Source organism: Tachyglossus aculeatus, chromosome 3, assembly GCF_015852505.1.
Source record: "Tachyglossus aculeatus isolate mTacAcu1 chromosome 3, mTacAcu1.pri, whole genome shotgun sequence".
NCBI classification, from domain to species: domain Eukaryota; kingdom Metazoa; phylum Chordata; class Mammalia; order Monotremata; family Tachyglossidae; genus Tachyglossus; species Tachyglossus aculeatus.
The window spans coordinates 10306051-10332519 of record NC_052068.1 but is presented as its reverse complement, the minus strand read 5'-3'; the positions used below and the strand labels follow the sequence as shown (position 1 = coordinate 10332519).

General features: G+C 45.1%; 1 protein-coding gene across 1 annotated transcript in view; it reads right to left on the bottom strand.

The window, feature by feature from the left end:
- The window catches only part of ADGRA1 (adhesion G protein-coupled receptor A1), a 732027-nt gene that overhangs the window by 5322 nt on the left and 700236 nt on the right, over positions 1 to 26469 (bottom strand). The window contains exon 18 of the mRNA XM_038744384.1: positions 10994 to 11092. Coding sequence (XP_038600312.1) covers positions 10994 to 11092 — 99 coding nt within the window. The remainder of the gene's footprint in view (positions 1 to 10993; positions 11093 to 26469) is intronic.

The following is a 26469-nucleotide window of genomic DNA, read 5'->3' as shown; positions in this document are numbered from 1 at the left end:
GTGGCCAGTGGATAGAGCATGGGCCTTGGAGTCAGAAGGATCTCGGCTCTAATCCCCTAGCTCCACCCCTTCCCTGCTGTGGGACCATGGGCAAGTCTCTTCACTTCTCTGTGCCTCAGTTTGTTCTCTCACCTGTAAAATGGGGATTAGGACTGTAAGCCTTTTATGGGACCGAGACTGTGTCCAACCTGATTAGCTTGTATCTACCCCAGTGCTTAAGAAGCAGTGTGGCTCAGTGGAAAGAGCACGGGCTTGGGAGTCAGAGGTCATGGGTTCTAATCCCGACTCTACCACTTGTCAGCTGTGTGATTTTGGGCAAGTCACTTAACTTCCCTGTGCCTCAGTTCTCTCATCTGTAAAATGGGAATTAAGACTGGGAGCCTCACGTGGGACAATCTTGATGAACTTGTATCCCCCCCCAGTGCTTAGAACAGTGCTTGGCACATAGTAAGCACTTAACAAATACCAACATTATTATTATTATTATTACAGTGCCTGGCACATATTAAGTGAGTAACAAAAGCCATTTAAAAAAGAAAAAGGAAGGGGACTGGAGCGTATTGGCAGCTCTCTGGGTTTTCTTCTTTAAATGAAATCTCCACAACTCTCAAGCTAGCCTGCTCCTTGTGCTTGTCCTCAACTCTCCCACTCCCAACCCTTTTTTCCTCTTCCTTGAGATCCACTAGACAACAGCTTGCCCCATCTTCAAAGGCCTTCTTAAGTCCCACCTCCAAGAAGCTTTCCCTGATTGACTTTTCTTTCCCTGTCTTACCTGTCCAATTCCCACCCCTCACATTTGTACATCACCTCCAGAACTGTGCAGCACTTCTGCACAAGTGCTTAGTACAGTGCTTTGTACACAGTAAATGCTCAATAAATACAACCGAATTAAATGAACATCGTCTGCTATTTAAACGCTTACTCAAATTCATCCTTCCAGTCTCTTCCTCCTCTTAATTGTAAATCATTTTGGATCCATCTCCCCCTTTAGATCATAAACTCTCTGAGGGCAGGGATAATAATAATAATGGCATTTATTAAGTGCTTACTATGTGCAAAACACTGTTCTAAGTGCTGGGGAAGTTACAAGGTGATCAGGTTGTCCCACGGGGGGGCTCACAGTCTTAATCCCCATTTTACAGATGAGGTAACTGAGGTACAGAGAAGTTAAGTGACTTGCCCAAAATCACATGTCTGACAATTGGCGGAGCCAGGATTTGAACCCATGACCTCTGATTCCAAAGCCCGTGCTCTTTCCACACTGTTGTCTTCCACTACGATGGTGCCAAGCACTTAGCCCACGGCTCTGCACATTAAGCCCCAAGATGCCCTCTCTGCGGAGTCTCTTGGTGAGAGGACACTTCAAAAACATATCTCTTTGAAATTCAGTCCTTTGGTTCAATGGAAACCTGTTTCAATGTCTATTCTCTGGCTGCTATGGGTCAGTGTTCTTTATTACTTTATACACAGACCCAATCACTGATGTTCAGATTGGTGTCCTAGGGGCTTTGGAGAAAAAAGGATGTTTCCATGAAAAAATGCTGGACAATCTGGGCCATTACCGATCCCTCCTACTGGCTCCTTAAGTGCTACTAACTCTACTGTACTTAATGCTTAGTACAGTGTTCTGTCTTGAATAAATGCTCAATAAATACAATGAATTGATTGCTTTCCTCCCACTTAGACTGGTTCCACTTACAAAGTGAAGACACAGAGAAGGAATATGGCCTAGTGGACAGAGAATAGGCTTGGGAGTCAGAAGGACCTGGGTTCTAATCCCGGCTCTGCCACTTGTCTGCTGTGTCACTTAGGGCAAGTCTCTATGCCTTGGTTACTTCATCTGTAAAACAGGGATTAAGATTGTTTTGCTTTGTTGTCTGTCTCCCGCTACTAGACCATAAGCCTGTTGTTGGGTAGGGACCGTCTCTATATGTTGCCAACTTGTACTTCCCAAGCGTTTTTTACAGTGCTCTGCACACAGTAAGTGCTCAATAAATACAACTGAATGAATGAATGAATTGTGAGCCCCCTGTGGGACAGGGACAGGGTCCAACTTGACTAGCTTTTATCTACCCTACTGCATCCTACAGGGTCTGGCACATAGTAAGTGCTTAACAAATGCCATAAAAAAGTGTGAGGAAAGCAATTTCCCGGTGAATTTCATCAATGTAAGGAGTCGATATGAATCACTCAAGCCTACATCTCTCTTTTACCTTTTTGTGGAGGGGGCTGAATTAGCCACATACTGGCCTCAACCTGTCTGTATCTAAGAAATTTTAGTTTTCATTTTAAAAGTCCTTGCCAAAGTTTAACATGTGGTTTTAAATTCCTATCTCTTTCAGTGATTTTTTTTTATGGTATTTGTTAAGCACTTACTATAACTCAAGGAACCTCTCAGGGTCACACTGGGGAGTTTCCAGTACTTTACCATTCTCAGCTATGGGAGGGAGAATCAAGTAGAGGCCTACCCATTCAATTCCTAGCTTGGCCAGTGGCTAGCGAGTGGAAGGCAATCTGCTACAAGTCAAATCTTACCCGTGCTGGGCAGCAGTGGCACGGGAGAGAGTTGAGGGTGGAGACTCTAGTTTACTACACAAAAGGAGGCGATGGTAAACAGCTTCTGGATTTTTACTGAAAAAACTCTATAGATCCACTACCAGAATGATTGCAGATGGAGGTGGGGCATTCTGGGAGAGATGTGTCCATGGTGTCGCTCTGGGTCGGAGACCATTCGACAGCGTAAGATAAGATATCTCAGGCATTGTTCTAAGCACTGGGGTAGATACTAGTTTATCAGGTTGGACACATTCTTTGTCCCACATAGGGTTCGAAGAATAATTTCCTCTTCTCCCACACCCTTTGCATCACCCTCACACTTGGATATGCACGCTTTATTCACCCCTCCCCCAGTCCCACAGCACAGTGTGGCCTAGTGGGTAGAGCAAGGACCTGGGAATCAGAAGGTCAGAGGTTATGATCCCAAGTCTTGTCTGCTGTGGGATCTTGGGCAACTCACTTCACTTCTCTGGACCTCAGTTACCTCATTTGTAAAATGGGGATTGAGACTGCCAGTCTCACCTCCGCAATATCACCAAGATCTGCCCTTTCCTCTCTGTCCAAACTGCTACCTTGCAGGTTCAATCTCTCATCCTATCCCGACTGGATTACTGCATCAGCCTCCTCTCTGATCTCCCATTCTCCTGTCTCTCCCCACCTCAGTCTATATTTCATGCTGCTGCCCGGATCATCTTTGTGCAGAAATGCTTTGGACATGTTACTCCCCTCTCAAAAATCTCCAGTGGCTACCAGTCAACCTATGCATCAAGCAAAAACTCCTCACTCTCAGTTTCAAGGCTCTCCATCACCTCACCCACTCCTACCTCACCTCCCTTCTCTCCTTCTACAGCCCAGCCCGCACCCTCCGCTCCTCTGCCGCTAACATCCTCACTCTGGCTTGTTCTCACCTGTCCCGCCATCGACCCCCGGCCCACGTCCTCCCCCTGGCCTGGAATAACAATAATAATAATAATGATGGCATTTATTAAGTGCTTACTATGTGCAAAGCACTGTTCTAAGCGCTGGGGAGGTTACAAAGTGATCAGGTTGTCCCACGGGGGCCTCACAGTCTTAATCCCCATTTTACAGATGAGGGAACTGAGGCACAGAGAAGTTAAGTGACTTGCTCAAAGTCACACAGCTGACAATTGGCAGAGCCAGGACTTGAACCCATGACCTCTGACTCCAAAGCCCGTGCTCTTTCCACTGAGTCACACTGCTTCTCTACCCTCACTCCGCACATCTGCCAAGCTAGCTCTCTTCCTCCCTTCAGAGCCCTACTGAGAGCTCACCTCCACCAGGAGGCCTTCCCAGACTGAGCCCCCTCCTTCCTCTCCCCCTCCCCATACCCCCGCCCTACCTCCTTCCCCTCCCCACAGCACCTGTATATATGTTTTTACAGATTTATTACTCTATTTATTTTACTTGTACATATTTACTATTCTATTTATTTTATTTTGTTAATATATTTTGTTTTGTTGTCTGTCTCCCCCTTCTAGACTGTGAGCCCATTGTTGGGTAGGGACCATTTCTATGTGTTGCCAACTTGTACTTCCGAAGCACTTAGTACAGTGCTCTGCACACAGTAAGTGCTCAATAAATACGATTGAATGAATGTTTGTACAGATTTATTACTCTGTTTTACTTGTACATATTTATTATTCTATTTATTTTGTTAATGATGTGCACATAGCTATAACTCTATTTGTTCTTACGATTTTGAAACCTGTCCACATGTTTTGTTTGGTCGTCTGTCTCCCCCTTCTAGACTGTGAGCCCGTTGTTGGGTAGGGACCATCTCTAAGTGTTGTCAACTTGTACTTCCCAAGCGCTTAGTACAGTGCTCTGCACACAGTAAGCACTAAATAAATACGATTGAATGAATGAATGAATGAATGACCGTGAGCCCCACATGGGACAGGTACTACGCCCATCCCAATTTGCTTGTATCCAACTCCAGTGCTTAGCACAATGCCTGCACATAGTAAGTGCTTAAAAAGTACCATTATTATTATTACTATTATTACATATATATAACTATAATTTCTCTATATTAATGTCTGTCTCCCCCTCTAGACTAGAGAAGCAGCGTGGCTTAGTGGAAAGAGCATGGGCTTGGGAGTCAGAGGACGTGGGTTCAAATCCCAGCTCCACCACTTCTTTGCTGTGTGTCACTTAGCTTCTCTGGGCTTCAGTTACCTCACCTGGAAAATGGGGATTAAAAGCGTGAGCCCAATGTGGCTTCTGTCCCCTACACTCCACCAAAACTGCCCTCTCAAAGGTCACCAATGACCTCCTTCTTGCCAAATCCAATGGCTCCTACTCTATCCTAATCCTCCTCAACCTCTCAGCTGCCTTCGACACTATGGACCACCCCCTTCTCCTCAACATGCTATCCAACCTTGGCTTCACAGACTCTGTCCTCTCCTGGCTCTCCTCTTATCTCTCTGGTCGTTCATTCTCAGTCTCCTTTGAGGGCTCCTCCTCCCCCTCCCATCCCCTTACTGTAGGGGTTCCTCAAGGGTCAGTTCTTGGTCCCCTTCTGTTCTCTATCTACACTTACTCCCTTGGTGAACTCATTCGCTCCCACGGCTTCAGCTATCATCTCTATGCAGATGACACCCGTATCTACATCTCCTCCCCTGTTCTCTCTCCCTCCCTCCAAGCTCGTATCTCCTCCTGCCTTCAGAACATTTCCACCTGGATGTCCGCCCACCACCTAAAGCTCAACATATCCAAGACTGAGCTCCTTATCTTCCCTCCCAAACCCTGTCCTCTCCCTGACTTTCCCGTCACTGGGGACAGGACTACCATCATTCCCAGCTCACAAGCCCGCAACCTTGGTGTCATCCTTGACTCAGCTCTCTCATTCTCCCCACACATCCAATCCGTCACCAAAACCTGCTGTTCTCACCTTCACAACATCACCAAGTTCTGCCCCTTCCTCTCCATCCAAACCGCCACCTTGTTGGTTCAATCTCTCATCCTATCCCGACTGGATTACTGCATTAGCCTCCTTTCTGATCTCCCATCCTCCTGTCTCTTCCCCCTTCAGTTTATATTTCACTCTGCTGCCTGGATTATCTTTCTATGGAAACACTCTGGGCATGTCACTCCCCTTCTCGAAAATCTCCAGTGGTTGCCTATCAACCTTTGCATGAAGCAAAAACTCCTCTCTATTAGCTTCAAAGCTCTCCAGCACCTTGCCCACTCTTACTTCAACTCCCTTCTCTCCTTCTACAGCCCAGCCTGCACCCTCCGCTCCTCTGCCGCTAACCTCCTCAATGGGCCTTGTTCTCGCCCCAGCCCACGTCCTTCCCCTGGCCTGGAATGCCCTCCTTCCCCACATCAACCGACCTAGCTCTCTTCCCTTCAAAGCCCTACTGAGAGCTCACCTCCTCCAGGAGTCCTTCCCAGACTGAGCCCTCCCTTTTTCCTTTGCTCCTCCTCCCCTCCCCACTCCTCCACTCCCTCCCTCTGCCCTTCCCCCTTCCCCTCCCCACAGCACTTATACATATACAAATATACATAGTAATTACTCTATTTTATTAATGATGTTTATATATCTATAATTCTATTTATCTGTTTTGATGGCATTGAAACCTGTCTACTGTCTCCCCCTTCTAGACTGTGAGCCCATTATTGTGTAGGGACTGTGTCTATCTGTTGCCAAATTGTACTTTCCAAGCACTTAGTACAGTTCTCTGCACACAGTAAGCGCTCAATAAATACGATTGAATGAATGAATGACAACCTGAGTACGTTTTATCTACCCCAGCGCTTAGAACATAGCTTGGCACATAGTAAGCGCTTAACAAATACCATTATTATTATTATTATTATTATTATTGTGTTAGCAGGGAATGTGTCTGCCAGCTCTACGCTATTGTACTTTACCAAACACTTAGTACAGTGGTCTTTACACAGTAACTATTCAAAAAAATTGACTGACTAAATTGGAAGGTGAAGGGTTTAATCCCCATTTTACAGATGAGGTCATTGAGGCATGGAGAAGTTAAGTGACTTGTCCAGGGTCACCCAGCAAGCAATTAGCCGGTCCTCTGCCTCCCGGATCCAAACTCTTTCCTCTAGGCCACACTGCTTCTCACAATTGCAAGATATTCCAAGCGCCTAAAAAATTATAACATATGGATTTTCACCATATGTTGCTACAGTTATCCTCAAAAGATTCGCAAAATATCTCTGCTTTATATGTCCAGGTATATCATTAAAATGTAATTAGTGCCACATAGAGTATATGCATTTTGTTTTATTTTTACACAGGGTGATTTTGAAATCTTTTTCTCCTTCTTCAGTTGCTAAATAAATCAAAGCTTGATGATGAATAAATGTCACTGAGGAAAACCTTGCCTCCTTAGTAACAGAGCCAAAAACAGCAGCAGAAATAATGTACGAGTAGTAGAAGCAGTAGTAGTAGTAAGAACTTTTATTAAGCCATTCCTGGGTGCAGTTGTGCTATATTTAGTGTGTGAGAAGTTCAAAAAAAGTGACATGCTTCAGTTATTGGCGTAGTGGACAGAGCACAAGCCTGGGAGTCAGAAGGTCACGAGTTCTAATCCCAGCTCTGCCACTTGTCTGCTGTGTGACCTTGGGCAAGTCACTTCACTTCTCTGGGCCACGGTTACCTCATCTGTAAAATGGGGATTCAGACTGTGAGCCCCGCATGGGACAGGAACTGTGTCCAACCCAATTGGCTTGTATCCACCTCAGCGCTTAGTACAGTGCCTGGCTTAACAAATACCACAATTGTTATTATTAGTATTATTTACTGAGGCAGAAACTCCTCACCCTGGGCTTCAAGGCTCTCCATCACCTCGCCCCCTCCTACCTCACCTCCCTTCTCTCCTTCTACAGCCCAGCCCACACTCTCCACTCCTCTGCCGCTAATCTCTTCACCGTGCCTCGTCCTCTCCTGTCCCGCCGTCGACCCCTGGCCCACGTCATCCCCCTGGCCTGGAATGCCCTCCCTTCCAACGTCCGCCAAGCTAGCTCTCTTCCTCCCTTCAAGGCCCTACTGAGAGCTCACCTCCTCCAGAAGGCCTTCCCAGACTGAGCCCCCTCCTTTCTCTCCCCCTCGTCCCCCTCTCCATCCCCCGTCTTACCTCCTTCCCTTCCTCACAGCACCTGTATATATGTATATATGTTTGTACATATTTATTACTCTATTTATTTATTTATTTTACTTGTACATATCTATTCTATTTATTTTATTTTGTTAATATGTTTGGTTTTGTTCTCTGTCTCCCCCTTCTAGACTGTGAGCCCACTGCTGGGTAGGGACTGTCTCTGTATGTTGCCAACTTGTACTTCCCAAGCACTCAGTACAGTGGTCTGCACACAGTAAGCGCTCAATAAATACGATCGGTTGATTGAGTGCTTACTGTTTGCAGAGTACTGTACTAAATACTCTTTTTAAAAAATGGCATTTGTTAAGTATTTACTTTGCGACAGGCACTGTACTAAGCACTAGGGCAGATACAAGATAAACAGGTTGGACATGGTCTCTGTCCCAATAGGGCTCAAAGTCTTAATCCCCATTTTACCGATGAGCAAAACAAGGTACAGGGACGTCAAGCGACCAGCTCAAGGCCACATATTAGACAAGTGGCAGAGCTGGAACTAGAACCCAGATCCTCTGTCTCTCAGGCCTGGGCGCCTTCATTAGGCCACACTGCTTCTCAGTTTGGGAGAGTATAATGCAACAGAGTTGGTAAATAATAAATAATAATAATGATGGCATTTATTAAGCACTTACTATGTGCAAAGCACTGTTCTAAGCGCTGGGGAGGTTACAAGGTGATCAGGTTGTCCCTCGGGGGGCTCACAGTCTTAATCCCCATTTTACAGATGAGGGAACTGAGGCACAGAGAAGTTAAGTGACTTGCCCAAAGTCACACAGCTGGCAATTGGCAGAGCTGTCATTTGAACCTATGACCTCTGACTCCAGAGCCCAGGCAGGAAATTCCTCCCTCATTCCTTTTCCAGCTGGAGTCCAAATCACCCTGATCCTTTTATTCATCCCACCCTCAGCCCCTCAGAATTTATGCACATACCCATAAATTGAGTTATAGTAATATTTGTCTCCCCCTCTAGACTGTAAATTCCTGTGGGAAGGGAATGTGTCTGTTTATTGTTGTATTGCACTCTCCCCAGAGATTAGTACAGTGCTCTGAACGCACAGTGAGCACTCAGTAAATTTGAATGACTGATTGACTGATCCCTTTTTAATAATAATGGTACTTGTTAAGCGCTTACTATGTGCCAAGCATTGCTCTAAACACAGATAGGTACAAGTTAATCAGATTGAACACAATCCCCGTCTCACAAAGGGCTCACATTCTTAATCCTCCTTTTGCAGATGAAGTAAATGAGGCTCAGAGAAGTTAAACCCAAGGTAGCAAAGCAGTCATGTGGCAGAACTGGGATTAGAACCCAGGTCCTTCGACTCTCAGGCCCATGCTCTATTCACTGTCATGCTTCTTCTTGACATTCAAACTTTTGATCAATCTATTGAAGAGCCTCTCATTTCCCTCCCCTTGTGCTTTCTATCTCTTTTTCCTTCTTCCTTTCCTTCTCACCTCACCCCACTGCCCTCCACCTCTACCTCAATCTTCTCTGATTCCTGGGAATCTGGCTCTTTCTCCTCACAAAGAAACTGCTGACATGAGGCTCTTGAAATTTTAAGTAGCTAATTCTCCAGGCTCTGTGAATGCAGCAAAGTTACGTCAATACATATTCATGCCGCTCGATGCATGTTGATACACAGGTGGTCAAGAGACTGGACAGAAATGGCAGGGACTCATCCAATGGCAAAGCTCCCAGCCCAGAGCTATGGGTAAGAAATTCTAGGGTGTCGACCTTGAGACCCTGGGGGTTACCACCTATAATACATCTTCCTTGTAGAAGAACTGAAAGCATTTGTGTTCCTGCCATCCTAAGGTATCCATCATTAGGTAAAGCAAAATTGAGGGAGTTGAGACCTTGATTAGCTTATCGCTCTACAAAAATGAGTATTGCAATATAGAAATATCTGCATCTGATAGCCTGGCTAGTGGATAGAGCACGGACCTGGGATTCAGAAAGACTTGGGTTCTAATATCAGCTCTGTCACACAATTATAATAATAATTATAATGGTATTTGTTAAGCGCTATGTGCCAAGCACTGTTCTAAGCACTGGGATAGATACAAGGTTATCAGGTTGTCCCACGTGGGGCTCACAGTCTTAATCCCCATTTTACAGATGAGGTAACTGAGGCACAGAGAAGTTCAGTGACTTGCCCAAAGTCACATAGCTGACAAGTGGCAGAGCCGGGATTAGAACCTATGACCTCTGGCTCCTAAGCCCATGTGCTTTCTATTAAGCCATGCTGCTTATCTGCTGCGTGACCCTGGGCAAGTTGCTTCACTTCTCTGGGCCTCAGGTACTTCATCTAGAGAACGGGGATTAAGACTGTGACCCCCATGTGGGACAGGGACTATGTACAACCTGATTTGCTTGTATCTACCCCAGAGCTTAGTACAGTGCTTGGCACATAGAAAGCGCTTAAGAAATACCACAGTTATTATCATTATTATTATTATTATTATTTGGGGCCATTTCTGAGAACTGGAGCCCCTCTCAAAGGACACACCCAGACCAATACCATAGCTAGTGCCTTCCAATCCAACATTCTGCAGTCTTTATTATTATTATCATTATTATTGTTATTAACATAAGAAAAGCATCATGGCCTAATGGAAAGAGCACAGGCCTGGAGTCAGAAAACCTGGGTTCTAATTCCGGCTCTGCCACTGGTCTGCTGTGTGACCTTGGGCAAGTCACTTCAGTTCTCTGTGCCTCAGGTGCCTCATCTGTAAAATGGGGATTGAGACTGTGAGCCCCAAGTGGGACAGGGACTGTGTCAAATCCGATTTGCATATATCCACCCCAGTGCTTAGTACAGTGCCTGGCACATAGTAAGCGCTTAACAAATACCATTATTATTATTACTATTATTATTATTTTTATTCAAATCCCTGGAGTTTCAAAGATTGCCCCTTTCTAGAGATTTTCCACTCTTTGCAGTCCACATTATTTGAGCTCAATTTTGTGGCCTAACAGAAAGAAAGACACCCTTGACTGGGTGTCAACAGATATGGGTTCTTATCCTGGCTCCTCCACTTGCCTGCTGTTCAATCTTAGGTAAGTCACTTTATGTTTTTTCATTCCTCTGTTTCCTCTTTTTTTTTTAAAAGGGGATAAAATACCCATTCTGTTCTTCTTCCCTGTTTGACTGTGAGCCCTTTGTGGAATAGGAACACATCTGATCTGACTAGCTTGCATCTATTCCAGTGCGGTGCAGAGGCCTGGACAGAAGGTGAACATTTGGTAACTTGTACCCTGATTGTTAATAATATTATTGCCGTCTACTTACTATGATGCATCATCCCCTTCAGTCCCATAATTCTTGATGTTAGTTGCAGCTGTAATTCCACATATAATAAAAGGAACACCTCCACTAATCAGATAAAACCTGTAAAAAAGCAAACATCATGCTTTAATTCCCTGGGTATATGACCGAGTATTCTTTTCACAAGAGTTTCTTTTTAACTAATGATCTTCCCTTTATTGCACATAGTAGAAGTAACACATTAGCATGATCTCATGACCTAGCCCATGGTAAAACAATAAATAGAATAAAGCACCAAATACATATTCCACTCTATAATAACAAAGTGTTATTATCCTTCTATAGTAATTTAAATTGTCCCCTTGTTCTGTGTCCATTTACTTTACTACTTTAATTAGTAAAGTAATACTTTACTTAATTAGTAAAGTAATTAATACTTTACTTCATTATTGCTCTAATAGACCCAGGGAACACGAAAGAGCATCTAAATTAGAAAGGATCAAAGATCTGATTCCAAGTTATCTTTTGTTTGATAGTGCCAAAGCCCCTCAAATCACATGTAATCCTCTTCCGCATTAATGTACTGAAAATGTAAACTCTAGACAAGTCACTGAGCACCAGATATGCCTCCAGTGGTTTCAACAACAATTCTGGAAAAAGGAACTTGACTTCTAAATTGTCACCTCTTTGCCTACATTTCTAGGCAAGAGCCAGCAGTTTGGGGGGCCTCTCAAGGTAGGTTTGGCAAAGAGTCCAGGGAGAAGGTAGTTTTAAGCCCCCCTCCTCCCAAAGCACGGGAATTCACTCCAAATAATAATGATTCTGGTATTTGTTAAGCACTTACTACCTGCCAAGAACTGTTCTAAGAGCTAGAGGGGATACAAGGTAATCAAGTTGTCCCACGTTCATTCATTCAATTGTATTTATTGAGCGCTTACTGTGTAGCTCAGTCTTACTCCTCATTTTACAGATGAGGGAACTGAGGCACAGAGAAGTTAAATGACTTGCCCAAAGTCACACAGCTGACAAGTGGTGGAGTGGGATTAGAACCCATTATTTCTGACTCCCAAGCCCATGCACTTTCCAGAGTCACACTGCTTCTATGGTCTATCCTCAGGGAGCTGCCACAGTCTCTGTCGCTTCAATAGATAAGCAGCATGGCTCAGTGGAAAGAGCATGGGCTTTGGAGTCAGAGGTCATGGGTTCAAATCCTGGCTCTGCCAATTGTCAGCTGTGTGACTTTGGGCAAGTCACTTAACTTCTCTGTGTCTCTGTTACCTCATCTGTAAAATGGGGATTAAGACTGTGAGCCCCCTGTGGGACAACCTGATCACCTTGTAACCTTCCCAGTGGTGCTTTGCACATAGTAAGCACTTAATAAATGTCATTATTATTATTAATACCTTTCGATATCCCAAGCACCTAGTATAGTGCTCTGCATACTGTAAGTGCTCAATAGATAAGACTGATTGATCAATATAATCTAATAAAAATAAGATGGTATTTGATAAGCGCTTACTATGTGCTAAGCACTGTACTAAGCTCTGGCACACATACAAGCAAATCTAGTTGGACACAGTCCCTTCCCCATATGGGGCTCACAGTCTCAACCCCCATTTTACAGTTGAGGTAACTGAGGCACGGAGAAGTAAAGGGACTTGCCCAGGGTCACACAGCAGAAAAGTGGTAGAGCCAGGGATAGAACTCATGTCCTTCTAACTCCTAGGCCTGGGCTCTAACCACTAGGACACCCTGTTTCTGTAAATGTTGTGTTTAATAAAAGCACATCTCCAATAAAAGGCCTTCCCTGATAAAGCCCTCATTTCCTCTTCTCTATCTCTTTTCTGTGTCACCCTTACACTGGGATTTGTAAATTTTATTCATCCCTGCCTCAACCCCTCAGCACTTATGTCCTCGGATTCATAATTTACTTATTTATGTTAATGTCTCTCTTCCACTGTAGACTCTAAGCTCATTGTGGGCAGAGAATATGTCTACCAACTCTGTTACAATGTACTCTCCCAAGCACTTAGTGCAGGGTTCTGGACACAGTAAATGCTCAATAAATACCATTGCTTGATTGATAGAACACTATATTAAGTATTTGGAAGAATAAAATAGAACAAGTAGACACGATTCTTGCTCTTAAGATGCTTACAATTAGTAAAGGAGACAGACACATAGTAAATTTCAGATAGGGGGAAGTAATAGGATATAAAGATAATAATAGTAATTGCGGTACTTGTTAAGGACTTACTATTTTCCAGGCACTGTACTAGGGTGGATATGAGCAAATTGGTATGGGCACAGTTCCTGTCCCATGTGGGACTTGCGGTCTCAATCCCCATTTCACAGATGAGGAAACTGAGACCCAGAGAAGTGAAGTGACTTTCCAAGGCCACACAGCAGACAAGTGGCAGAGCTGGGATTAGAACCCATGACTTTCTGACTCTGAGGCCCTTGCTCTACCCATTATGCTAAAGATATATAAATAAGCGCTTGGCGATGAGGGAAATAGTTGCAGTATTTAAATGCTGAAGTGGTACAGTTGTGCTCAAATGGCAGTTGGGGGATATAAACTGGAGAGATTAGAAATCAACCCAGGAAGGCTTCCTTGAGGAGATGTAATTTCAGGAGGGCTTGGATGTTTGGGATAGTAGGGCCCTTCCAGTTGTGAAGGGAGAAGGAGTTTCACGCAGGATGGAGGGGGTAAGCAAAAGGTCCGTGGAAGGAGAAGCGAGGATGAGGTGCTTTGAGTCAGCAGCATGGCTTAGTGGGCACAGCCCGGACCTGGGAGTCAGAAGGTCATGGGTTCTAATCCTGGCTATGCCACTTGTCTGCTGTGTGACCTTCGGCAAGTCACTTTGCTTCTCTGGGCCTCAGTTACCTCAGCTCTAAAGTGGGGATTGAGACTGTGAGCCCTTCGTGGGACACAAACTGTGTCCAGCCTGATTTGCTTGTATCCACCCCAGTGCTTAGGACAGTGCCTGGCACATAGGAAGCACTTAACAAATACCATCATTATTATTAAGGTTAGCTTTGAGAGGGATGCAGAGTGTGAGCTGGGGTGTAATGGAAGAGGAGTGAGGATAAGTAGGAGGGGAGGAGTTGATTGAGTGCCTTAAAGCTGATGTCAAGTTTCTGCTTGATGTGTAGAGGGATGAGAAACTATTGGAGGAGTGGGAAGACGTGCGTGAAGTGATATTCTAGGAAAATGATCCAGGGAGCAGAGTGTAGTATGGGCTGGTGGTAGGAAGAATCAACTGGATTTAGTGACAAACTGAATATGGGGATTGCAAGAATCTGGGAAGCAGTGATGCCTAGTGGGTAGACCATAGGACTGGTTGTCAGAAGGAACTGCGTTTTAGTCCTGGCTCCACCATTTGTCTGCTCCATGAACCTGGAGAAGTAAGTCACTTCATTTCTCTGTGCCTCAGTTACCTCATCTGTAAAATGGGGATTAAGACTATGAGCTCTATGTGGGACATGGACTGTGTCCAACCTGATTAGCTTGTTTCTACTCCAGTGCTTAGAATGGTGCCTGGCACATAATAAGCACGTAACAAATACCATAAAAAAGAGAGAGAGGGCAGAGGCAAGGCTCTTGCTAAGCACGAGGCCTTTGGAGACAGAAAAGATGACAGCGTTATCAATAGTGATGGGAAAGTTAGGAGGAGGGGAGGATTTCAGAGGAACATGAGGTACTCGGTTTTGGAACTTCATTGCTACAGCCTGATTTTCCTTCAATACTGGTTTCTACAAGAACACAGCCCCCCATATTTTAGATGAACTGGGTGTAAGGCACCGATTCTGTCCATTTCTAGTTTTATTAAATTAAAAAAACTCTCACTTATCAATGAGGTGTTTCCTTTTAGTTTAGGATTGGTATTTTCTCCTTTATAGCTCCTGTTCTTTTGGTTCCAGCTGCACTGTGGCTTGTGTGCCCTGCCCACAGGGAGGAAAAAGCTACTTCCTTTTTCCTTTGATTTATTTTAGTGCCTGTTTCCCCCACTAAATTATAAGCTCACTGAAGGCAGGGACTGTATCTACTGGATCTATTGTATTCTCCCAAACACTTAGAATGGGATTTGGCACATAACGGGCATTCACTCAATCAATCAATTAATCAGTCATATTTGTTGAGCATTTACCTTGTGCAGAGCACTGCACTAAGTGCTTGGGAGAGTACAATATTACAGAGTTGGTAGACAGGTTCCCTGCTCACAAAGGAGCTTGTGGTCTTTAAGGGGAGACAGACATTAATATAAATAAATTATTAATGTATAAATAAGTGCAGTAGGGCTGAGGGTGTGGTGAATAAAAGGAACAAATCCAAGAGGAAGGGCAATACAGAAGGGAGAGGGAATAAATGTTGGGATAGCTGACATTAAATATAGCAGTGAAATGGAAAATGGGCATGACAGAGGGAGGAGGAAATGAATAATATTAATAAATTTACATAATGGAATGCTTATCAGAATATAAGTTCCCTAAAGGTAGGAAAGGGACTCTGTGTTTGCATACATATGCACATATTCAGTATATTTCCTATATTTCATATATATATTTCATATTCAGAGAAGCAGCTTGGCTGAGTGTAAAGAGCCTGGGCTTGGGAGTCGGAGGTCTTGTGTTCTAAACCTGGCTCCGCCGTTTATCAGCTGGGTGACTTTGGGCAAGTCACTTCACTTCCCTGGGCCTCAGTTACCCCATCTGTAAAATGGGGATTAATCAATCAATCAATCAATCAATCAATCAATCAATCGTATTTATTGAGTGCTTACTGTGTGCAGAGCACTGTACTAAGCACTTGGGAAGTACAAGTTGGCAACATATAGAGACAGTCCCTACCCAACAGTGGGCACACAGTCTAACAGGGGGAGACAGAGAACAAAACCAAGTACAAGTAAAATAAATAAATAAATAAATAAATAGAGTAATAAATATGTAAATCATACATACATATATACAGGTGCTGTGGGGAAGGGAAGGAGGTGAGATGGGGGGGATGGAGAGGGGGACGAGGGGGAGAGGAAGGAAGGGGCTCAGTCTGGGAAGGCCTCCTGGAGGAGGTGAGCTCTCAGTAAGGCCTTGAAGGGAGGAAGAGAGCTAGCTTGGCGGATGGGCAGAGGGAGGGCATTCCAGGCCCGGGGGATGACGTGGGCCAGGGGTCGACGGCGGGACAGGTGAGAACAAGGCACAGTGAAGAGATTAGCGGCAGAGGAGCGGAGGGTGTGGGGTGGGCTGTAGAAGGAGAGAAGGGAGGTGAGGTAGGAGGGGGCCAGGTGATGGAGAGCCTTGAAGCCCAGGGTGAGGAGTTTCTGCCTGATGTGCACGTTGATTGGTAGCCACTGGAGATTTTTGAGGAGGGGAGTAACATGCCCAGAGCGTTTCTGGACAAAGACAATCTGGGCAGAGGCATGAAGTATGGATTGAAGTGGGGAGAGACATGAGGATGGGAGATCAGAGAGGAGGCTGATACAGTAGTCTCGACGGGATAGGATGAGAGCATGAACGAGCAGGGTAGCGGTTTGGATGGAGAGGAAAGGGCGGATCTTGGCAATGTTGCGGAGCTGAGACCGGCAGGTTTTGGTGACGGCTTAGATGTGAGGGGTGAATGAGAGAGCGGAGTCGAGGATGACACCAAGGTTGCGGGCTTGTGAGATGGGAAGGATGGTAGTGCCGTCAACAGAGATGGGAAAGTCAGGGAGAGGGCAGGGTTTGGGAGGGAAGACAAGGAGTTCAGTCTTGGACATGTTGAGTTTTAGGTGGCGGGCAGACATCCAGATGGAGATGTCCTGAAGGCAGGAGGAGATGCAAGCCTGGAAAGAGGGGGAGAGAGCAGGGGCAGAGATGTAGATCTGGGTGTCATCATCGTAGAGATGACAGTTGAAGCCATGGGAGCGAATGAGGTCACCAAGGGAGTGAGTGTAGATCGAGAACAGAAGGGGACCAAGCACTGAACCTTGGGTAACCCCCACAGTAAGGGGATGGGAGGGGGAGGAGGAGCCTGCAAAAGAGACTGAGAATGAACGACCGGAGAGATAAGAGGAGAACCAGCAGAGGACGGAGTCTGTGAAGCCAAGGTCGGATAGCGTGTTGAGGAGAAGGGGGTGGTCCACAGTGTTGAAGGCAGCTGAGAGGTCGAGGAGGATTAGGACAGAGTATGAGCTGTTGGATTTGGCAAGCAGGAGGTCATTGGTGACCTTGGAGAGGGCAGTTTCCATGGAATGTAGGGGACGGAAGCCAGACTGGAGGGGGTCGAGGAGAGAGTTGGTGTTGAGGAATTCGAGGCAGTGCGTATAGACAACTCGTTCAAGGAGTTTGGAAAGGAATGGAAGGAGGGATATGGGGCGGTAACTAGAAGGTGAGGTGGGGTCAAGAGAGGGTTTTTTTAGGATGGGAGAGACATGGGCATGTTTGAAGGCAGAGGGGAAGGAACCAGTGGAGAGTAAGCGGTTGAAGCTGGAAGTTAAGGAGGGGAGAAGGGATGGAGTGAGAGATTTCATGAGATGAGAGGGAAAGGGGTCAGAAGCACAGGTGGCCGGAGTAGCACTTGAGAGGAGGGAGGAGAGCTCCTCTGAGGATACTGCTGGGAAGTATGGGAGAGTAGCAGAGAGTGTTGAAAGCCGGGGGGTTGGAGAAAGGCGGGGAGTGACTTTGGGGAGGTTGGACCTGATGGATTTAATTTTGTTAATGAAGTGGGAGGCCAGATCGTTGGGGGTGAGGGAAGTGGTGGGGGAGGAACCGGGGGCTGAGAAGGGAGTTGAATGTACGGAAGAGCTGGCGGGGATGATGGGCATGGGTGTCAATAAGGGAGGAGAAATAGTTTTGTCTGGCAGAGGAGAGAGCTGAGAAGACAGGAAAGGATAAACTTGTAGTGAACGAGGTTGGAATGGTGTTTAGACTTTCACCAGCAGCGTTCGGCAGCTCAAGCATAAGAGTGAAGGAGGCGGACAGTGGCAGTGATCCAGGGCTGTGGGTTAGTGGTACGAGAGCGGTGAAGGGAAAGGGGACCGAGTGAGTCTAGCTGAGTAGAAAGGGTAGAGTTGAGAGCAGTAATCTGATCATCAAGACTGGGTAGAGAGGAGAGGGAGGCGAGGTGGGGTGTGAGGCACTCAGAAAGATGGATGGGGTCAAGAGAGCAGAGATCTCTGTGAGGGAGTAATATGGACTTACAGGGGAAAGGAGTGTGAGTGAGGAGGCAGGTGAGAAGATTATGATCAGAGAGAGGGATTTCAGAGTTGGTGAGGGTGGACACAGTGCAGCGATAGGAGATGATGAGGTCGAGGGTATGACCAAGTTGGTGAGTGGGTGAGGTGGGGTGGAGCAAGAGGTTGGCAGCATCGAGGAAAGATAGAAGGCGGGTGGCAGAGGAGTCATCAGGGATATCCACGTGGATGTTGGAGTCTCCGAGGATCAGAGTGGGCATGGAAAAGGAGAGAAGGAAGGTGAGGAATGAGTCAAAATCGTTAAAGAAGTTGGAGGAGGGGCCGGGGGGGGGCAGTAGATGACAGCTACAAGAATCTGGAGGGGGTGGTTGAGGCGAATAATGTGGGTTTCAAAGGAAGGGAAGGAAAGGGAAGGGGGAGGAGGGATAGTGTGAAAGCGACATTGGGGGGCGAGAAGGAAACCGACACCTCCTCCTTTTCCGGTGAGTCTGGGGAAGACTAAGACTCAGACAGATTAAGACTGTGAGCCCCACATGGGACAGCCTGATCACCTTGCATCCACCCCAGCACTTAGAACAATGCTTTGCACATATTAAGCACTTAATAAATGTCACCATTATTATTATTGTTATATTTGTGACCAATAAAGCTTCTATCCCATACATATGTAGTAGTAGTAATGATAGTTATTGGGCACACCTGGGCACGATAAATTCTACTTAATTAATCAATCGTATTTATTGAGTGCTTACTGTGTGCAGGGCACTGTACTAAGTGCATAATAATACAACAAATACTTTCCCTGCCCACAGTAAATGCTTGGGAAAGTACAACAGAAAAACAAGACACATCCTCACCAGAAGCTTATAATGGGAGAGTAAGACATAAAAATCAGAGTCTGAAAAGACCATTGTGTCAGAGGTAGTTCATTTCAAAACTACGCTTTTACCCACACGTGTGTTGTATCGTTCTCTCCCAAGAGCTTAGTATAGTGCTCTGCACACAATAGGTGCTTAATAAATATGATTAAATGAATTAATAGGTACTACCTAATAGCAGTTGGCCTATTTTGATTCTGCTTCTTTGTCTCCAGTCTGCAGTTATTGAAAATAAAAAAGGATCACCATATTTCTGCTTACTATTCATCCCATACTGTGTCCATTTAGCACTGTGAGTCCTTAATAAATATTTAAGGTTGGTGGTAACCAGTGATTTTAGCTAAGTGAAAAAGACTATGTTTCATTAATTTACAATCTGTGCGGGAAAGTGTCCAAGAAAGCTGAATAAGCCTGATCATGTAAGTTATTTCTACCCAGGCTGGGGAAAAGCACAACAGCCCAGACAAGCAAATAGTATTTTCAGGGCAAAATTTATGTGGCATTATCTCTCTGCTGCAAAAGAAGAACAAATGATTAGTTCAATTGTAGGGTTAACTGATGGGGTCACCTCTGAGGAGATGTTAAAATCTGAACTGTGGTAATGGCAGAAAGGAATGGTAGAGAAGCAGTGTGGCTCAGTGGAAAGAGCACGGGCTTTGGAGTCAGTGGTCATGGGTTCAAATCCTAGCTCTGCCAACTGTCACCTGTGTGACTTTGGGCAACTCACTTAACTTCTCTGTGCCTCAGTTACCTCATCTGTAAAATGGGGATTGACTGTGAGCCCCCCATGGGACAACCTGATCAATCAATCAATCAATCGTATTTATTGAGCGCTTACTATGTGCAGAGCACTGTACTAAGCACTTACTAACCTGATCACCTTGTAACCTCCCCAGTGCTTAGAACAGTGCTTTGCATATAGTAAGTGCTTAATAAATGCTATCATTATTATTATTACTAAAGGAGAAAACACAGAAAATAAATGTAAGATGAAACTGGAAAAAAAAAGAGTGAATTCTTATTGGCTCTCATTCTCTCCCCCATCACCAGCTACTCAGCAAAAATTGGAAATGTTAGTTCCAGTGGAAGAAAACTAATGGTCTAATTCACGAATTAGTCAGAGCCAACTCAATGTGCATCTGATCCCATTCCTTTGTACCATATCAAAACACTTTGCCCCCTTCCTTCATCCCTCCTCAACAGCCATCTTCAAACTGTTCACTCTCCAATGGCTTCTTCCCTACTGCTGTCAAACATTCCCATGTCTTCTCTAAGGTAAAAAAATAAAAACCCCTCTCTTGACCCCACATCTCCCTCCAGTTATTGCCCCACCCCCATCCTACCATTCCTCTCTGAACTCCTCAAGGGAGTTGTCTGCTCTTGCTGTCTCAAATTCCTCTCCTCCAATTCTCTCCTTGACCCCTTCCAACCTGGCTTCCGTCCCCTTCACACCACAGAAACCTCCCTCTCAAAGGTCACCAATGACCTCCTTCTCACCAAACCCAATGGCCTCTACTACACCTTAATCCTCCTCGACCTCTCAGCTGCCTTTGACACTGTCAATCACCTCCTTGTCCTGAAAATGTTATCCAACCTTGGCCTCACTGACACTGTTCTCTTCTGGTTCTCCTCCTCTCTTTGGCTGCTCATCTCAGTCTCTTTTGCAGGCTCCTCCTCTGCCTCCCTCGTCCTAGCTGTGGGGGTCCCCCAAGGTTCAGTACTGGCCCCCACTCTATTCTCCATCTACACCCACTCCCTTGGAGAACTCATTCACTCCAATGGCTTCAACTACCACTATGCAGATGATACCCAAATCTCCATCTCCAGCCCTGATCTCTCTCCCCCTCTCTGCAGTCTCACATTTCCTTCTTCCTTCAAGACATCTCTACCTGGATATCCACTCATCACCTCAAAACTAATATGCCTAAACTGAACTTCCTATCTTCCCACCCACTAACTTTGAGTTGAGACACCAAGCTCTGGCACTGGCCTGCTGTGTGACCTTAGGCAAATCACTTAACCGCTCAGGTCCCCAGTTTCTTCATCAAAGTATCTGGAGGAAGGTAACTGCTCCATCTGCCTCTTATATGCAGAGAAGCAGTGTGGCTCAGTGGGAAGAGCATGAACTTGGGAGTCAGAGGTCATGGGTTCTAATCCCAGCTCTGCCACTTGTCAGCCGTGTGATTTTGGGCAAGTCACTTTACTTCATGGCTCAGTGGAAAGAGCCTGGGCTTTGGAGTCAGAGGTCATGGATTCAAATCCCGGCTCTGCCAATTGTCAGCTGTGTGACTTTGGGAAAGTCACTTCACTTCTCTGGGCCTCAGTTACCTCATCTGTAAAATGGGGATTAAGACTGTGAGCCCCCTGTGGGACAACCTGATCACCTTGTAACCTCCCCAGAACTTAGAACAGTGCTTTGCACATAGTGAGTGCTTAATAAATGCCATTATTATTATTATTATCATTATTATTATTCTCTGTGCCTCAGTTACCTTATCTGGAAAATGGGGATTAAGACTGTGAGCCCCCTGTGGGACAACCTGATTACCAACAGTGGGCTCACATCCTACCAAATGTTTAGTATAGTGCTCTGGGCATGATAAGCACTCAATAAATACAATTGATTAATTTCTTGTATCTACCTCAGAGCTACAATAGTGGTAGTAAGTGCTAAACAAACAGCACAATTATTAACAATAACTTTTTGAAAGGGCTGTGTACCTTTGTTCAATCTATCATTTGTATTTATTGAGTGCTTACTGTGTGCAGATCACTCTATTAGGCACTTAGGAGAGTATGATATAACAGAACTCTGGCAGAGATGTTCCCTGCCCACAATAAGCTTATCACATTTGGACAACTATATCAGCCACCCCAGTGGTCTCTTGCCTTCAGCATCTCCCTGCTTAAGTTGATATTCCACACTAGGACCCAAATCATCTTGCTGAAATATCACTCCTTCTTCATCTTCTCATCCAAAGCCTATCCCTCTCCTTTCTATTCTGATAGAAACTCCTTACCATTAGCTTTTCTCCATTTTACAACCTGGATCTCTTGCTACTCCCCAGCCTGCTCTTGGAATTAATTAATTAATAATGGCATTTGTTAAGCACTTACTATGTGCCAAGCACTGTTCTAAGTGCCAGGGGATACAATGTAATCAGGTTGTCCCACATGAGGTTCACAGTCTTAATCCCCATTTTACAGATGAGGGAACTGAGGCCCAGAGAAGTGAAGTGATTTACCCAAAGTCACACAGCAGACAAGTGGTGAAGCCAGTATTAGAACCCATGACCTCTGACTCCCAAGCCCGCGCTCTTTCCACTGAGCCACACTGCTTCTCTATTGCATTCTTGCCTCTCTCCAAGTTCTCCTGTTTCCCCCTCCCAGCCCCCTTGCCTGCAGCAAAACCCTCACTCATGCAGTCTCTTTTGCAGGCTCCTCCTCCCCCTCCCATCCTCTTACTGTGGGGGTTCCCCAAGGTTCAGTGCTTGGTCCCCTTCTGTTCTCAATATACACTCACTCCCTTGGTGACCTCATTCGCTCCCACGGCTTCAACTATCATCTCTACGCTGATGACACCCAGATCTACATCTCTGCCCCTACTCTCTCCCCCTCCCTCCAGGCTCGTATCTCCTCCTGCCTTCAGGACATCTCCATCTGGATGTCCGCCCGCCACCTAAAGCTCAACATGTCGAAGACTGAGCTCCTTGTCTTCCCTCCCAAACCTTGTCCTCTCCCTGACTTTCCCATCTCTGTTGACGGCACTACCATCCTTCCCGTCTCACAAGCCCGCAACCTTGGTGTCATCCTCGACTCCGCTCTCTCATTCACCCCTCACATCCAAGCCGTCACCAAAACCTGCCGGTCTCAGCTCCGCAACATTGCCAAGATCCGCCCTTTCCTCTCCATCCAAACCGCTACCCTGCTCATTCAAGCTCTCATCCTATCCCGTCTGGACTACTGCACTAGCCTTCTCTCTGATTTCCCATCCTCGTGTCTCTCTCCACTTCAATCCATACTTCATGCTGCTGCCCGGATTATCTTTGTCCAGAAACGCTCTGGACATATTACTCCCCTCCTCAAAAACCTCCAATGGCTACCGATCAATCTGCGCATCAAGCAGAAACTCCTCACCCTGGGCTTCAAGGCTGTCCATCCCCTCGCCCCCTCCTACCTCACCTCCCTTCTCTCCTTCTACTGCCCAGCCCGCACCCTCCGCTCCTCCACCACTAATCTCCTCACTGTACCTCGCTCTCGCCTGTCCCGCCATCGACCCCCCGGCCCACGTCATCCCCCCGGGCCTGGAATGCCCTCCCTCTGCCCATCCGCCAAGCTAGCTCTCTTCCTCCCTTCAAGGCCCTGCTGAGAGCTCACCTCCTCCAGGAGGCCTTCCCAGACTGAGCCCCTTCTTTCCTCTCCCCCTCGTCCCCCTCTCCATCCCCCCGTCTTACCTCCTTCCCTTCCCCACAGCACCTGTATATATGTATATATGGTTGTACATATTTATTACTCTATTTATTTATTTATTTATTTATTTTACTTGTACATTTCTATCCTACTTATTTTATTTTGTTGGTATGTTTGGTTCTGTTCTCTGTCTCCCCCTTTTAGACTGTGAGCCCACTGTTGGGTAGGGACTGTCTCTATGTGATGCCAATTTGTACTTCCCAAGCGCTTAGTACAGTGCTCTGCACATAGTAAGCGCTCAATAAATACGATTGATTGATTGATTGATTGATTTCCTCTCAGGCAGAAACTCTTTTCTCCTCAGAAAAATGCCAGAGCTCAGCCGTCCCCACCCACAAAACCCTCCTAAAATCCCACCTCCTCCAATAAGTCTTTTCCGATTACTGCTCAAAAGCCACTGAGTTTTCAATTGTACACAATTTTTTTTTCCTGATTCCACCAACTTTAATTAGTTCTATCTCCCTTATTAGAGTACAAGCTCTTTGTGGCCAGGGAACATGTCCTGTGCTTCTGATATTGTACTTTCTCAACTACAGTGTATTGCTCTCAGTTGGGCATTCAAGAAATACCATTATTACCACTACTGACAAATTCTAAGATTTTTAGCTTTAAATCCAAGATTGAAGGTCATTTGAAGGTTGATATTTACTGAATTTCTTAGTCACTCTAAAGGGAAATGGAGAAATAAGTTAAGTTCACAAGTACGTGCTGCCCTTTCACAGGAATATTAGTTTTGTCTTCTCCCTTCCTTCCCTCTTTCCAAGGGCCATATATTCAATAAAAATGATTATAACAACATTTGTTAAGCACTTATTATGTGTCGAGCACTGCACTAAACTCTGAAGTAGACACAAGATAATCAGATCCCACATGGGGCTCACAGACTACGTAGGAGGGAGAACAGGCTAAATACCTATTTTGCAGTTGAGGAAACTGAGGCACTGTGAAGTTAAATGACTTGCTCAAGGTCAAACAGCAGAAAAAATTGGAGCCAGGATTAGAACCCTGGTCCTCTAACTCCCTGGCCCGTGATCTTTCCACTAGGCCACACTGCTCATTAGCATTGTTGCTTCACTGCTGCTGAACTATGACCTCAAAACCAGTGAACCTTGGAGAGTAAACTTTGAGGAAACTTTCACATTTACAGGTGATATATCTATCTATCTATATATGTATCTTGGTATTTGTTAAACACTTACTATGTGCCAGGCACTGTTTAAAGAGTTGGGATACATACAAGGTGATCAGGTTGTCCCACTTAGGGCTCACAGTCTTGATCCCCATTTTACAGATGAGCTAACTGAGGCACAAGGAAGTTAAGTGACTTACCGAAAGTCACACAGCTGATAAGTGACAGATCTGGGATTAGAACCCACGACCTCTGATTCCCAAGCCCATGCGCTTTCCACTAAGGCACGCTACGAGGTAGTCAGATTGGACACAATCCATGTCCCTCATGGGGCTTCCAATCTTAATCCCCATTTTACAGATGAAGCACAGAGAAGTAAAGTGATTTTCTCAAGGTCACACAGCAGACAAGTGGCAGATGTGGATTAGAAGCCAGGTCCTCTACACTTCTTTAGAAAAAGTTTAAAGGGCACTTATGAAACGGCATTTTTCCCCCAGTTTAGCAATTTTCTATCTTACCAGGGAATATAGCCTGTCCTTTATTAAATGCTTTTTCATAGTATTTTCAACATATCATTGGCTGCAGATAAATACAGTATTCTGTTGTGATTCCCAAGTGCTTAGCCCAGTGTACTGCAATTACTGGTGCTCATAAAATGCCATTACTACCACTACTACTATTCTAGAAAGCTAAGTAGGTATTGCTTTAAGACCCAGGGGATTCTGAATCCAATATTCCAAAGCTTTTCTTTGCAGCTTGAAATATTAACAATAACTCCAAGTATTTTGAATAAACAAATAAAAATGGAAACCCAAAGCAGTCATTAGTGTAAGCTACATTTAAAAATTAAATGAGGAGACCTGAGGAGATCCATTCTGAATGAATCAGGGAAGAGAAAAGCACAAAATTATTCCATTTGAATATTACTAGGAGCCAAAGTAAATGAACCCAAATATTTTACTGCCTTGTGTCTTGTAAAATTTACAGAAAGGAAATGAATAAAATTCCTACAAACTAAGCACAGCATGAGAAAAGAAAGTCAATAAAGCATCTCAAGAAGGCAAAATGAGGGCTGAGTTACAGGAGAAAAACTAGCAATTGTTTTGAATGACTTGAAGCATGTGACATCAGTAAATACATGCAAAAAAAGAAAGCAGGATTGAAACACTAATAATAATGGCATTTAATAAGTGCAAAGCACTGTTCTAAGTGCTGAGGAGGTTACAAGGTGATCAGGTTGTCCCACGGGGGGCTCACAGTCTTAATCCCCATTTTACAGATGAGGTAACTGAGGTACAGAGAAGTTAAGTGACTTGCCCAATGTTAAACAACTGGCAATTGGTGGAGCCAGGATTTGAACCTGTGACCTCTAACTCCAAAGCCCATGCTCTTTCCACTGAGCCATGCTGCTTCCTACCTGTTTTCACAACACTTTTCCCAAGGAACCAGGCTTTTAAATATTATTTCAGCATTAATTTCCAGAGTAAAGTGGCCTATAATCAGCACCAAAGCAATTCATTCCCTATTCCTACTTTCAGGCATTTGACTGCAGTACTACAAAGTTGCTATCTAAAATTCTGTTGTGGTTTCAGAGGGTCAAATCCAACTCAGCCGTTACCTCAGCATCATGGCAACTCGTTAGAAAGTCAATTATCATCAGGGTTGCCCTTCTGCCTTCCAGGGAAGAGAAAAGAATCATTAACCTATCAACCTTCATCAAGGCAATTCCTTTGGAGAACTATTTATGATAATGCTACTTATTTAATATACAGTGCAAGGGAAAGCTAAACATATAACTTAGGAAGCTAAATCCAACGTCCTTATTTTCTGCCCCTTGAATGCTTGGTTCAT